General features: G+C 38.6%; 1 protein-coding gene across 3 annotated transcripts in view; it reads left to right on the forward strand.

Moving 5' to 3' along the window:
• Window positions 1-14,600, forward strand: part of GUCY1A1 (guanylate cyclase 1 soluble subunit alpha 1) — a 1,258,709-nt gene that overhangs the window by 466,447 nt on the left and 777,662 nt on the right. For all 3 annotated transcript variants that reach the window (XM_044062440.1, XM_044062438.1, XM_044062439.1), the window contains exon 2: window positions 10,934-11,364. In XM_044062440.1, the coding sequence (XP_043918375.1) occupies window positions 11,110-11,364 (255 nt within the window). In that variant the 5' untranslated portion in view covers window positions 10,934-11,109. The remainder of the gene's footprint in view (window positions 1-10,933; window positions 11,365-14,600) is intronic.

The following is a 14,600-nucleotide window of genomic DNA, read 5'->3' on the forward strand; positions in this document are numbered from 1 at the left end:
TCACCTTCTTGATTGAGTGATCTTGAGGCATACAAGGGATTACTACAGATTACCAGGGGCCAGCATACCTGCATTAGTAGTTTATGGGTAAGGTAGAAAGACGGAGGACAGTTTAGTCAGTTATAGATTATTAGATAACTGGACATTGGTTGAGACAATAATGTTCATGGGGATTTAAGAGGGAGATAAACCTGTAGATCTTATTAAGGACTCTTAGCAGTAGAATGACATTGCAAAAGGCATGCAATGTAACATAAAATGTACATATTCCAGTTTAGGAAACAGTGAGCAAATTACAATTTTTCCTATGCTAAATGAAAGGAGGACAGTTAGCTTGTAGCATATTTATGGGTCTGACCTAAGTCAGACCTTGGTTTGAATGAGTGAAATTCATGATGACCGAATACTTGATTATCAGTCAGCTTTACAAGGTTATCTCTATTCATTTTGAAATCTTGACTGGGCAGTATACAAGTAAATTAGTTAATAAAGATAACATGTTTTAATACAAATATTTTCTCAATATCAACATTTGTTTGTGTAATTATTGCATACATCCAAAATGAAGGGTAAACATATAAATCATAAATCATTAGAGTTTGTATAACTAAGGAATAACAAGACTGACCAGCCTTGAACTGACCACAGTAAAGTAAGATCCCACAAAAGTCCACAAGAAGCACAGTCTTACATCAAAAACTTGCAGAATTTAAAATAAGTATCAGGAAAAAAATATTGCAGTAACCCAAAGGCACACGGGCAAGTCATCAGAAGAAAAGCTTGCATTTCCAATTGATGTTTGCCTGTGCACAGCCAAGAAACATCTACAAACCATTGAAGTTATTTTCTGCATTATTGCATGAAATGCTTAGGCCACCACTAATCCTGTCTTCTCATAGGAAAGAACTTTTGAAGGCTGGGTAGTTTAAGACAAACTCTGGAGATGTATTGGATGCTACATTTGCACAAGGAAGCTCAGGGTGTTTGTTCTTACCGTTTATGTCTGAGACAACATATGTAGACATAAACATTGTTGAGTCTTATATTTTTAAAGAAGTCTGCCATAGTGGAGCCTTGAGGTTTCTTCAGTCACACGAGAGATAAGTGAGAGATAATTGCTACTTACTTCTCCAAAAAGTATATTCCTAGGATATGAAGTAACCTTATTTTCCTGGCTGACTTGCTCAGTGTAGTTTGACTGACGGCTCAGACTTTATAAACATGATGTGGCACGTCAGTTTTCCAGGCTACATTCAAAGATTTCATTAAAGAAAAGTAAGCAAATTGCACACATTTTCATATCGAATGTAGTTTGTATTTTTAGATCTTTCTGCTACATTTTGCATCCATTTCTGTATACAGGCTGGTTAAACATTGCACAGTGAAATTCTTGGTAGAATACACATGAAAAGAGCTGCACTTTAGGCATCTCTAAGCTGGGGTGCCACTGCAAGCCCTGCTTCCACCACCTGCTACCTGAGATTCCCTGAGTTTGCTGGGGAACAGATGTGGGATTTATAATCAAGAAAGGTTTCATATAGTTTAGATACAGTGCTTAGAGGTAAGTTTCATCTGATATTATACATCTGTTATTTGTTTTGTAACACATCTAGTGGGCAATTAACCTCTTGAGTCTGGCACAGGTTTAAAATTAAGCATATCTTGAGCGCATGTGCAGTTTGTGTTAAACAATTACACAGCCAGTACATGTCTGCACCCATTTGAAAATGCTGTTGAGTGTCTCCTCAGCATTTAACTGTGATACAAAGTAAAAAAAAAATTATATATTCACCATTTGAGAATGAGAATAACTGAAGATTTGGGGGTTGGGCATTAATAGGAAAATATGAGCATAAACTGAAACTGAACATTTCTGTTAGTGTCTGTGTTAACTTCTAGCTAATTTATCTCATTTAAGATCATGTTTCACACTTAACGTTTTGGTGCCCTTCTGTTTCTATTAAGCAGATTATAGAACTTTATTCTATTTCCTTATTATTGCACTAGTTAAACAATGTGGCCTACAACAAAGTAAATGATTCTGGAGTACCTTATTGTCAAAGGAAAAATAACTTCAAAATGATCAACACACAGCAGGTTCAGGTTAAGGCACTTTAATCTTGCAGCAAGGAGACAAAAACGTGCCAATACAGAGTTTGTCTAACTAAAATCAGGAAGTAAGATCATCTTTATACATTTCTTAACAAGACATTGCCTACCAAGCTGACGTAACAGATCACAAGTTCTAACATCATTACTTCATAGCAGCTGTTTGTCCATGATTTTCTGCTTGCACTATCAATTTTATGAAAAACTTCCTAAGAAAAGCAACGTGGCCTTGATGACCACCGGTTAGATACAACTTCCTACTATGTTATGTTACCATTCAAGGTACTATAGCTAATTTGAGCACAAAACAAGTACAGATTCTTCAAGCAGTCTTTTGTTTGATGTAGCTCTTCTTTTCTGCAGCTGTGCATGTTCTCTTAACACGAACAGAGCTGATTGTTCATATTCAATCACATTATAGAAAACAGTATTTCACTTTTCAACAATTCTTCAATTTCAGTACTTTGATACAAAGTCTCAGAAACTGACATGTCTATAAAATCTTTGATTAACTTTTTTATTCAGGGAATACCACAACAGATGCATGCTCCTAATAGGAGTAATCCCACACAAATGGCAATCAAGATGTTCATTAGGATGGAACCCCACCCCCCAAACAAATTCTGGAAAAAGTCCTTCAGAGGGTTTGGGCCTGGTTTGGTCATGGCCGACACTTGCTGGATCACCTCAAGATGGTCGTTTATCTCATGTTGGTTGTCAGGAATATACAAACAGCATTCTTCTTTGATTAAAGCACACATACCACCTCTCGCCGCTAGGGTGAAGTCGAGAGCCATGCAGTTTTGAAGCACCACAGTTCTCATAGCATTTAGTTTATCAGTCATTAATTCAAGAGCATAAAAAGTTGCATTGCTCATAACTTCGAGAAGTTTGGAAAGTTTTCTCAGCTCCCAAATCGATTTTACTGTGCCATATGCAGGGGCTATGCCTGCCCATGATATAATAGTGTCACTCAAGTCCATGTGTGTCAGTTTATCTTTGTTCTTCATGGAATTGCGGTTTCTCCATCCTACTTTGATTCGTCCCACTGGATTCTTGGGTCTCTTGATTGGATTTCCAGGTTTACTGCTGACCTCTCTGACGTTTTGAATTTTCCCTCGAGGCAAAGCTGCAGTGTGTGATATGGCCGGAACCAGGTAACCCAAAAAACAACTGCCGGACCAATTCTCAGGTAGCCATTCGTATGCCTTTTTCCCACAAACAAAATAACAATTCTCTACTTTAGTATTGATATATGCTTGCCCTGCATGAAACATTTTCTTATCAATGATAGAAAGTTGCTTCAAAAGAACAGGATTATGCTGTATTTCACTAACAGTTTTTTGCATTTTCTCAAGATATGAGTCATAGTTTGTATCACAAATAGTTTCTGCTTTATTAGCCTTAATATAACATTTATAAGAAACAGTCACATTGCAATTGCTCCAACCCACCTGAATAGTGTCATTTTTATAAAAACATAGAATTCCTTTTTGTGTAACAGGTAGGTACAATGCTATTTTGTCTTGTGATTTTACAGGTGTAGTATCAAAAATCAAATTTTCCCAGGTCTCATTGACCCCTAGGGGGACAGCAGTCATTAATAATCCCCCGTATGCTGCTGGTATAGCTGTGCAAATCCAGCAGTTCGAAACATTAAAAGTCTCAGCATACACATATTTAATTGCTTGGTAAGTGTTAAAGTTTGGATGCTAGTCTATGATTAATGCATCACGTTTGTTCAGTTCAACTCGTGTGGCTGAAAAAAGGAAAGGCCACAGCAAAAAGATCATTGTTACCAGTATAGCTAACAGGATGATCATGCAATTTTTCTGAGGTTGTTCTGCATCCCTGTTTACTCTATACCTGGTCATTTTTATTCTTGTTGTATAACAGTAACAAGGTTTTTGTCCAGTTCAAAGTTCTTGACCAGTTTGCAGTGCGTCAAATGTATCCAGGACACACGTTCATCTATCTTGACTGCAGTGGGTGTTGCCAGCAAAACTTGGAACGGTCCTTCCCACTTCGGAGAACTCCAATTTTTTTTCTTCACGACCTTCACCCAGATCCACAACCCTGGTTGTACTACTGCTTCCAATGGTCTGGTCTATTCTTTATCTGAAACAGAATTTAACTGCAGAAGTTGTTTGTTATTCAAAAGTCGCCTCATATACTCTGGAAGTGAACTGTCAGCCTCCTGGTCTGCAGGCATGAGAGGTTTCCACTGAGGTATATATTATGCCCTCCCAAACAGTATTTCAAAAGGAGTTAACCCCTTTGCATTTGGAACAGTTCTCATGCTCAACAATGCCAGAGGCAGACAGTGCACCCAGTTCTTCTGTGTCTCACTAATCATTTTCCTAAGTTTGTTTTTCAAAACCCCATTATGCCTCTCTACTAATTCTGCAGATTGGGGGTGGTATGCACAATGTTTTTTTAAAGAAATCCCAAAATAACGGCTCAACTGTTGTATGGTTTGATTTACAAAATGTGTGCCATTGTCACTATAGATCTTTTCCGGTATGCCAAATCTAGGAATAATTTCTTTAACGAGGACTTTTGCAACAGTAGCTGCATCTGGATTTTTGGTCGGAAAAGCTTCCACCCATTTGGAAAACATATCTATAATGACAAGACAGTACTTTTTATTTTCGCTTTTGTTTAGTTCTATGAAATCAATACAGATAGTATGGAACGGGTACAGTGGTGTCGGGAAACTCCCTTGCTTAGGCTTTAATGCCCCTTGTGCATGATGCCTGTTACAAACATGGCATGCTGCACAAAATTTTTTTGTGTAGTTTGTAAATCCATATGCAGTGAACACACGGTTCACTAACTGTACCATCCCCCCTGTTGAGACATGGCACTGCCCATGGCTCAACAAAGCTGCATATCTAAACAAGTTAGTCGGCAAAATTGGTTTTCTTTCTTTGGAGATGTACAGCCCTTTCTCAAGAACTGCTCCTTGTTTTATCCATTTCTGTTTTTCTACATTTGTAGTAAGTGTCTGCATTGTTTTTAACATTTCTAAATCTAAAATCTCAGAAGGTTGTAATTCCTCACTCAAAAGAAATACTTCTGAAGCTGAAGCTGCCTGTTTTGCAGCTATATCAGCTCTCGTATTACCTTTTGAAATCCTATCCTGTTGCTTGGTATGAGCTACGCATTTACAAATAGCTACTTTCTGAGGTAACTGAATAGATTCTAACAAATCTAAAATAAATTGCGCATGATTAATCGGTTTACCAGTAGATGTTATCATTCCTCTATTTTTCCACTGCTGTGCAAAAACATGTACAGTAGAAAAAGCGTACTGGCTGTCAGTAAAAATGTTCACACATTTACCCTTTGCCAAGGTACATGCCCTTGTCAAAGCAATCAATTCTGCTGCTTGTGCAGATAAGTTGTGTGGCAAAGACTTTGCTTCTAAAATCTCAGTATCAGAAACTACTGCATACCCTACTATATTCTGTCCTGTAGGACCCCTTCTGCATGAGCTGTCCACGTAATATGTCACCTCAACATCATCCAAGGGAACATCTGTTAGATCTTTTCTAGGCAGTGTCTTTTGCTCAATTTCCTGCAGGCAGCTGTGTGGTGTGCCATCCGCAGGGGTCAGGAGCAAGGTAGATGGGTTTAAAGTTGTACATCATTCAATTGTCATATGAGGTTGGCTCAGGAGTATAGTCATACAGGAAAAATGTCTAGCAGAAGAAAGATATGCTACTTTTTCTTGCAGTAAATTAATTGCGACTGCATGAGGCACTCTCAATGTGAGAGGGTGGAACAACACTACTGAGGTCGAAGCCTGTACTGCCATTGCAGCTGCAACTACTGCTTGTACACAGTGGGGCAGGGATCGCGCCACTGGGTCCAGCTGTGATGAATAATAAGCTATGGGGCATTGTTTATCCCCATGCTGCTGTGTTAACACTGATGTCATGTAACCTTGTTTACAATCTACAGTTTGGAAAAAATGTTTATGATAGTTCGGTAATCCTAAGACTAATGAAGATGCTATTAATTTGCAGAAAGCTGATTCTGCTTCTGGTGTTCATTGTAATAAATCTTGTGCTGCCATAGGTTTCTTGTATATCAAGTTGGTCAGTGGAGCAGACTCCAAGGCATAGTTTGGAATCCAACTCCGAAAAAAAATAGTTGTACCTAGGAAGAACATAATTTCCTTCTTGGTAGTCGGTTTGGGTGCTTGTAAAATTGCTATTTTCCTGTCTTCATCTAATATTCTGCCTTCTTTGGATATTACATATCCCAGGTATTTAACCTGCTTTTTCCAAAGCTGCAGTTTGTTTTTGTTTACTTTGTGTCCTTGAATGGCTAAAAATTGTAGTAACGCTATGGTATCTCCTCTGCATTCTTGCTGGGTGGGGGCTGCCAGCAGAATGTCATCTACATAAAGTAAAATTTGGCTGCCTTTCGGTGGGATAAATCCCGTCAAGTTACTTGCCATTTCCTGTGCGAATATTGTTGGGCTCTCACAATATCCCTGTGGTAGTCGCGTATATGTATACCTTTTCCCCTGAAATGTAAATGCAAACCAATGTTGGCTGTCAGAGTGTATCGGTATTGAGAAAAATGCATTGCTAATATCTACCACAGAAAAATACTTCTGTTGAGGTTTTAAATCATTCAATAAAGTGTGTGGATCTGGCACCATAGGGGCTCTAGGTATTACTGCGTCATTTACAGCTTGTAAATCTTGGACCATACGCCATTCTTCATTTGCTTTTCTAACAGGAGCTAAGGGTGTGTTACATGGTGAATCAGGAGATTCTACCAGTACTCCTTCCTTAAGTAAAGCTGCTATTATAGGTTTGATTCCTACCTCTGCATCTTTTCTTATGGGATATTTTCTCTTCTGTGGTCTAAATGCTGATTTTGGCATGATAGTAACTGGTCCTGCTGTACGAATAAGTCCTACATCTGATTTTCCTGTTGACCAGAGAGTTTCTGGTATGCTTCATAAGGCTTTTTCTTCTTCCTCTAGTAAGAGTGCTACTCAGCTGTCCTCACTTGCCTGTAAGTGTACAGCTGGGTGTGTCTGTGTTATCCAATTCAATTTCTGCTTTTGTACTCCCTGTTCTGACAGTTCTAATTCTGTCTGTTTTTCCCACCTTGTGACTTTTTCTCCTAGGTCTGCCCACTTCACATTCTTGTTCTTAGTCAAACTGACATGTGGTAGTCGATTAGATTTATAAAGTGCTAGGAATTCCTGGGGCAATGAACAGCTAATTACACTGTTCCCTTCTGTGTCCCAGTACAGATTACATAATACTAATCTGTTTGCATGATTTTTAAACAGTTCCTGCTCATATTCCTTATCAGGTCCTGGTGTGCTACAATAATACAGAGTACAGTGCAACAAATGCTGTTTATCAGTGTCAAGGGAAGGGGATTTACTGATGATAGGCTATGTTCATCAGTTCTTCGATTTCTGCCCCTGGACCAGTCGTAACTAAGTCCTGGCTGTACCAATAAAATGTTTTACCCTCCGGTTGCACCACAAATGTATCCATTTGTCGCTGTGCTTCCATACCCTGCATAGTTGTTACTACTGCTATGCCAAATATCTGCATTAGATCTCTGCCCAAAAGGTTTACTGGGCATTTTGCAGAAACGACAATTTTGCTTTTCTGGGTCATCCATGAAGCAGGGTCAGTTATTGCTATGTTGTGGGAGAGTGGCTCCCGATACAGCTGTCCATTAGCTGCTTTCACTAATATGTAATCAAGTGAATTTTAATTTTCTGGTAGTTTGGAAGGATGTATCAGGGTCTGTGAAGCCCTGAGTCACACAGGAATTTAACTTCGCTCCCCTCTACCAGAAGTGTAACTTCCGGTTTTGTGTCTGCTAAATAGAGCTCTAGGCTCAATAATGCCAAGTCTAAAATTTCACCTTCTTCACCATCAGTGATTTCTTGTACTTCCTCTATTTCTTCTATCACATTCTCTACTCCCCCTGTCACATTTGCATTTGTCTTTTCTTGGTTATTCCCTTATAGTGATTCTTGACTATCTTATAGTCAGTCCTCACCCTCCTTATCTTCCATGGCTACCTTCTTGTTTTGCATGCAATCCCTTGCTAAATGTCCCTTTTTCCCGCACTTAAAACATTCACCCCTTTTCTTTCTTTCCTCAAACTCTTCTGACCGTTTATCAGATTGTTTGTTTCCCTGGGCATTTTTCTTACCCTTTTTTCCGGATTGTACTACATAAATTTCTGCTCCGTCTTCTACAGCAAATACTTGGGCTTTCTTTTTCTTTTTACTGTTAAAATGCCTTTCGGCATGCCTAGCATATTCAAGTAGTGACTGTAATCTATTTGTACGATGGTCTACCATGTGCTTTGTAATAAAGCTGCTTATAGGCAAAATACTGCCTTTCAAAAATGCATTCTTTAATTGTTGCTCATATGGGGAATCACGTGTTTGATCTTCAGGTACCTGCATTCCGCAATGGTTATTAAAACACTCTAATAATCTAGCATAATATCTGTCAACAGTTTCACCTTCCTATTGGATGCATTGATTAATGCAAGTCCAGTCTGCCCTAGGCTTCCATTTCTCAGAGATTCGGTCTGTTAGACCTTTCACTCTGTTATCCAGTTCTGTGTTGCTATGTGGGAGTGGCTTATGTTCTGCATCACGGGGATTCCATTTGCCACTGATCATGTGCCAATCTAGACCTACAATCTGTCGACTACTTTTTCTACTTCTTCTCCATTCAAATGATAACTTAACCTCATGCCCTGTAAGTCTTCTAAGAATTTTCTAAAATTAACTTTCGGATGGGGAATTCCCTCTGTGGCTTTCCAGATGTCTTCCGGTGTCCACGTTCTATATACTAGAAGAGTTGGGTCCTATCCTGCCTGTCCTGCCTGCGGATTTGGTACTTCTATGAGTGGACATATCTCTTCTTCACTCATAGCTCGTGAATTTTTATTTATTTCATATAACTCAATATCCCCTCTTAAGTTACATGTTCGAGACCTGGTCTCGATGGGATCTCTAACATATGGTCCTGGCTTCGCGGTGACAGCCGGGTATAGCGGAGGTGGACCAGCTTGTCCACTCACTTCATATTCTGGTGCAGGAAGTGGAGGGGGTGGAGGGGCTGATGCCATTACTAAATTATTGTCTTCTTTATCTAAAAACATAGCTTTTGAATTATTACTTTTTTGTTCCCTACGGTTTGCTTCCTCAATCCACCTATGTGCCTGAGGAACTCCCAATTGGCGTTGCTTTTTTACCTGACCTCCCGTGTCAGCTTTAAGCTGTTTGACAAGTTTAATAAGCGAGGATTTTTCTAATTTGCCATCAAATTAATATTTATTAACCCATTTTGCATAGTATCTAATATTGTTGGCACGCTGTGATTGCATATATTTTGCATCTTCGGTTAGCGGTGGGTTTCGGGAACTTTTTGTGCACTGATTACCCATATTGTTCTGACTGTTAAAAAATGTTACGTAACCCTTCTTATTCTCATGTGGTACCACGATTTTCTATTTCACAGTTTATCTAGAATAACTGTCTTACCTATTCTGTTTCCCTGATCTATGACAAGACTGCAATCTTTCTGTCCCTGACTTGTGCAATACAAATCTCCTGACAGATATTTTCAATCAAGTCCCTGATCTAAAACAGAAAAAAGGTAAATTTCACCTTACCTGAGCCTCCGTGATTGATCCTCTCTGGCTCGTATACCGACTCATCCTTCAGTCACAGATCAGAAAAGTGGCTGGCCTCTTTTGAACGACAATTCAGTCAGAGGTCTTTCAAAGCAGAAGAACCGATGTGGTCTCTTCACCGTACGGTTTCATGCCACCTGGCCCATCTGACCTGAGGCGAAGAGAGAGAGAGAGATCCGGCTCGAAGGACCAACCTGTCAAAGGAAAAATAACTTCAAAGTGATCAACACATGGCAGGTTCAGGTTAAGGCACTTTAATCTTGCAGCAAGGAGACAAAATTGTGCTAATACAGAGTTTGTCTAACTAAAATCAGGAAGTAAGATCATCTTTATACATTTCTTAACAAGACATTGCCTACCAAGCTGACATAACAGATCACAAGTTCTAACATCATTACTTCAAAGCAGCTGTTTGTCCATGATTTTCTGCTTGCACTATCAATTTTATGAAAAACTTCCTAAAAAAAACAATGTGGCCTTGATGACCACCGGTTAGATACAACTTCCCACTATGTTATGTTACCATTCAAGGTACTATAGCTAATTCGAGCACAAAACAAGTACAGATTCTTCAAGCAGTCTTTTGTTTGATGAAGCTCTTCTTTTCTGCAGCTGTGCATGTTCTTATAACATGAACAGAGCTGATTGTTCATATTCAATCACATTATAGAAAACATTATTGTTCTATTCATTCACTATTCATTCATTTTCCTGACCTAGCAGATAATCACCTGCTTCCCAGCACATTTCCAAAAAGGCATAAACATGAATTTTGCTGTGCTAGCAAATATTAGGTCAGGGTGCATCTTGCAATTTCAGAAAGCATACTGCAGTTTGAAAAAGCATCTTATAATTTCATACAGAATTAAGCTGTACATAAAATAGAATGAAATGTGTTAACTCTTTTAGCTTCTAATAAGCACTAAACATATATATTAATACATATTTTTCTGACATTTATTCAGCAATTTTTTTGAATTGTTTAGTTTAGCGTGTACCTGCATGCCATAACGTAATGGAAATGAGTCCTGGATGTCCAATTTCAGTTCATTACTACTGAAGAAAAATGCATCTGCCATAACCAGTAGTAACAAATACACACTTTTTTTATATGCAGGAAATTCAACAAGAACTTACAGTGAATATAAGAAGATACCAACCAAAGCAGACATTTGCAAGGAAATAGACACAGTAGTACAGGATACTATTTTCACATCTGTCGACAACTACAAACATGAATGAACTTTGAAAATCAGAAAAAGGAAGCATCAGGAATTATTAACTCTATGCAACATGTTCTGCACAAAACTTAAAGATTTGAAACTTACTGGAGAATGTCCTTTCTCTGTTACTGAAACAAATGATAATTCTGAGGATGACCTTGAAGATGGATGCCACAAAGATGCACATGCTTTGGAGGCTGGATTGCCTATTTGTAAAGATATCTGTGAAAATGTGTATGGGATCCCTCCGAGAAGAAAAATAAGCAGGAGTAAAATAAACCTACAGTATCTAGCAGACTCCATTCACAGGCTTGTCTTTCCTGAGGTAAATGCATTTATTAGTGTGCTTATCATTTAATATTAAAATGCTTGTATTAATAAGTGCATTTCATGGGCAGTATTAAAGAAATACCCAGATGGTAGTATTGTCCCTTCATAGGCATGCATAGGAGACTGTAAGTTTGTATCTGACATAAAGTAACACAGAAAATGTTATTACTGTGTTCATGTTTTATAAATAATGTGCAGCACAACTACATGTATTTTCCTAGATTCCATGCAGTTAGTGTCCGATCGTATACTCTTTTTGGACTTCTTAAATCAAGGTCAAGTGGCAGCTGGTTGTGGTCTGAGTATAACTCATGGCAATGTGAACTGGTCTTCAGAGTTGGCATATGGCTACTTCCTCCCTTTAGTCTGTATTCTTCAGTCAATTTGTCCTTCCCATATTGTCTACAAACATATGCAGTGGCCCATAGCACTACCGCAACACAGACACTAATGGGTTACCTCGACTCAAGTGCACATATGATGATGTCTAGCAGCGTGTTCAAAAATGAGTGATGGTACAGTTGTCAGCCTTTTACTGTTATCCTCAAACACTTAGGAAACTGATAGTCTTTGGCTATTGATGTGCCCACTCTGATCCATAGCACCTACCTCTTACAGATTAGTGTGGCGACACCAGTAAGTTAAACAAAGGCAAACGGATATTCTCTGTGTGTAAATAACAACTGCATGCACAACATTTATTAAGATGCTGACAATGGAAAAGGAGACTTGTTTGGCTGATGCCTAACTACTCAACTTTAATTTAATTGAACATGCCTGCTTGATTTAATTTTGGATTATACTTCTTTGCTTGTTACCAGTATCTGCGGTGGTGCAGCGGAAGCATTGTTGCCTCACAGCAAGAGGTTCTCCCGTTCAATTCTCAGCTGGAGTGTGGGGAGTGCCACCTGTGTGGAGTCTGCATGTCCTCCCTGTGGTTGGATGGACATTCAAAAGACATGCGTAAATGGGAGTGCCTTCATTGAAGGTTGAACGTCGAGCTGGCACCACGGTGTTCGTGAAAATCTATTGCCAATTATTAGCAAACCGGAGTTCCACTGTGGCGACCTCTAACTGGGAAAAGCCGAAAGACAAACAACAACTTCTTTGCTTGTTACTTAATGTAGAAATGTATATGTCATTAATTCCAATATAAAGTATTGCAGAGAAGGGGCATGCACATTGATTTTTCTTTGCTCAGGGGTTGTGTTTTCTCTGTGGTGATATGACATATCTCATTGGCCAATCCTTGGTTAGTATTTTAGGGAGAAAAATATCCTGCTTACTTCAGTAATTATGAAGCAAGGATTACTCTGAAGAGTTAAACTTTTGATTGCAACATCTATTGGAGTTGTTTCCGTAGCTTAGTTCATGCACATAATGCAACTGCACGTACTGGGCCTATTTTATATGCCCTGCAACAGTATAAAGAACTTACATCCAGTCACTTGGAAGTTTATTTCTCTGCTCAGTCACTGTGCAGACACTTCTGTTGTCATCTTAGTGCAAGCACCCAGAACATGCAGCCTGCTATCACTGCATTGTCTTGAAGAATATAGTTCTGGGCCAACATTCTAATTAGTCCTTTACTGCATTTGTCACCAACTGATAAAAATGTAGTCTCATAGGATAGGATTGAAAGCATGGACATTTCTCATTCATAAAAGTGAAATGATTTCATATATCATGTTATGTTATATAATATTATATTATTTATTTTCTTAATTTTATTTATGCTTTTGTTGATTGGGGTTATCCCATTAAGCAATGTCTTCTTTTCAGGGGGATATTCTTACTGACTGGGGAAATTTGTCCAGGTCATCAGGGAACTTACCATACCTGTTGGAGGAGAGGAAATTAAACAATCTCTGGAGCTGCTAGCTGACACCACAAGGCTGCTACTGCAGTTCCAGGAATTCCAAGATGAAGGAGAGTGCAGCAGATATTGAGAAAGGAATGATAGAAAACTTACTGAAAGAAGGAGAAGGAGGGGACATAACTGTTAAAGAGCTGAAAATTGGAGAACTGGTAGATTTGATGAATCAGGCAGAGCCAAATGAAGGAGAGGAAGCAAAATGGAGTGACATGGTAGAAAGAGTAGTACAGGAAAAAGAAAACGAGAAATCAGAAACTGAAGTAATAGCCAATGATGGGAAAACACTGGAGGTATTCTTGGCTGATAGAGTAGCCAGTTTTAACGGTTTACAACTCTAATGATTTTTTTGTTACAAAAAGTACTTATTCAGATGTAGAACTGAGGGGGGCAAACATTTGCAGTTTCTCAGCAGCCACAGATAAGGCAAAGAGGGGTAAGAATAAAAAGTAAAAATGATGGCGGTGTGAAAAGTTATGACGTTATCAATAGTATTGGTTTGCCACTAGGATTTAACATAAAGATATAAGAATACTAAGAAATTTGGGGAGGTGAAAAATTTTGTGAAGGGATATCTGAAGGTTTTAACTTGCTGAATAAGTGTATTACTGAGACTGAAAAAGAAACACAGTAACACTATTGTTAAATACTAGGCTATCATCCTGCAGGCTTTACAAACCTACCTAATAACCATAGGTCAGAATCAAATCTGGAGTCTTGTATCTGTGAGATAAAGACCTTAACCATTATGTCAAACTCTACTCTAGGTAAGATTCAAACCCTGTATATTATGTTTGTAAAGCAAATATCTTAACCATTATGCCAACCTACAACACTGTCAAAGCTCTTATCTATAGAAAGACCACTTATGTCAGAGCTTGGGACTACAGTTGAAAAGAAAATATATATTAAAATGTAGGACTTCTAATATGAATATGAGTTAAAACTGTTGTTTTTGTTACACTATACAATGAAGTACATGAAGTTAGAAAATATGAAATGAAAGAGATGTATGGACTGAGGGTTGGGAAGTGGAGGTTACAATGGATCTTAAAGATGGCAAAATTAAACACATTTCCAGTGCAGTAATTGTGGATGGTAACAGATGATTTGTTAGGTACTGGGGCCAACTCAAACATGTTATTTCTGTGGGAATTAAAATCATTTAGTACAAGACTGTAACAAACAAAGGTGTGGGTAAAGTAGGGAGAGGAACATACAGCAAAACTGTAAGCTTTTTTGTAGAAAATGTTTAGAAGTAGCACTAACATACTCCAAATCCGACTTCAGACCAGTGACAAGTGGAGTACCACAGGGTTCAGTCCTGGGTCCTCTCTTGTTTGATATCTACTTCTCTG

This window comes from Protopterus annectens, chromosome 2.part1 (genome assembly GCF_019279795.1).
Source record: "Protopterus annectens isolate FY-2018-M chromosome 2.part1, PAN1.0, whole genome shotgun sequence".
NCBI classification, from domain to species: Eukaryota; Metazoa; Chordata; order Ceratodontiformes; family Protopteridae; genus Protopterus; species Protopterus annectens.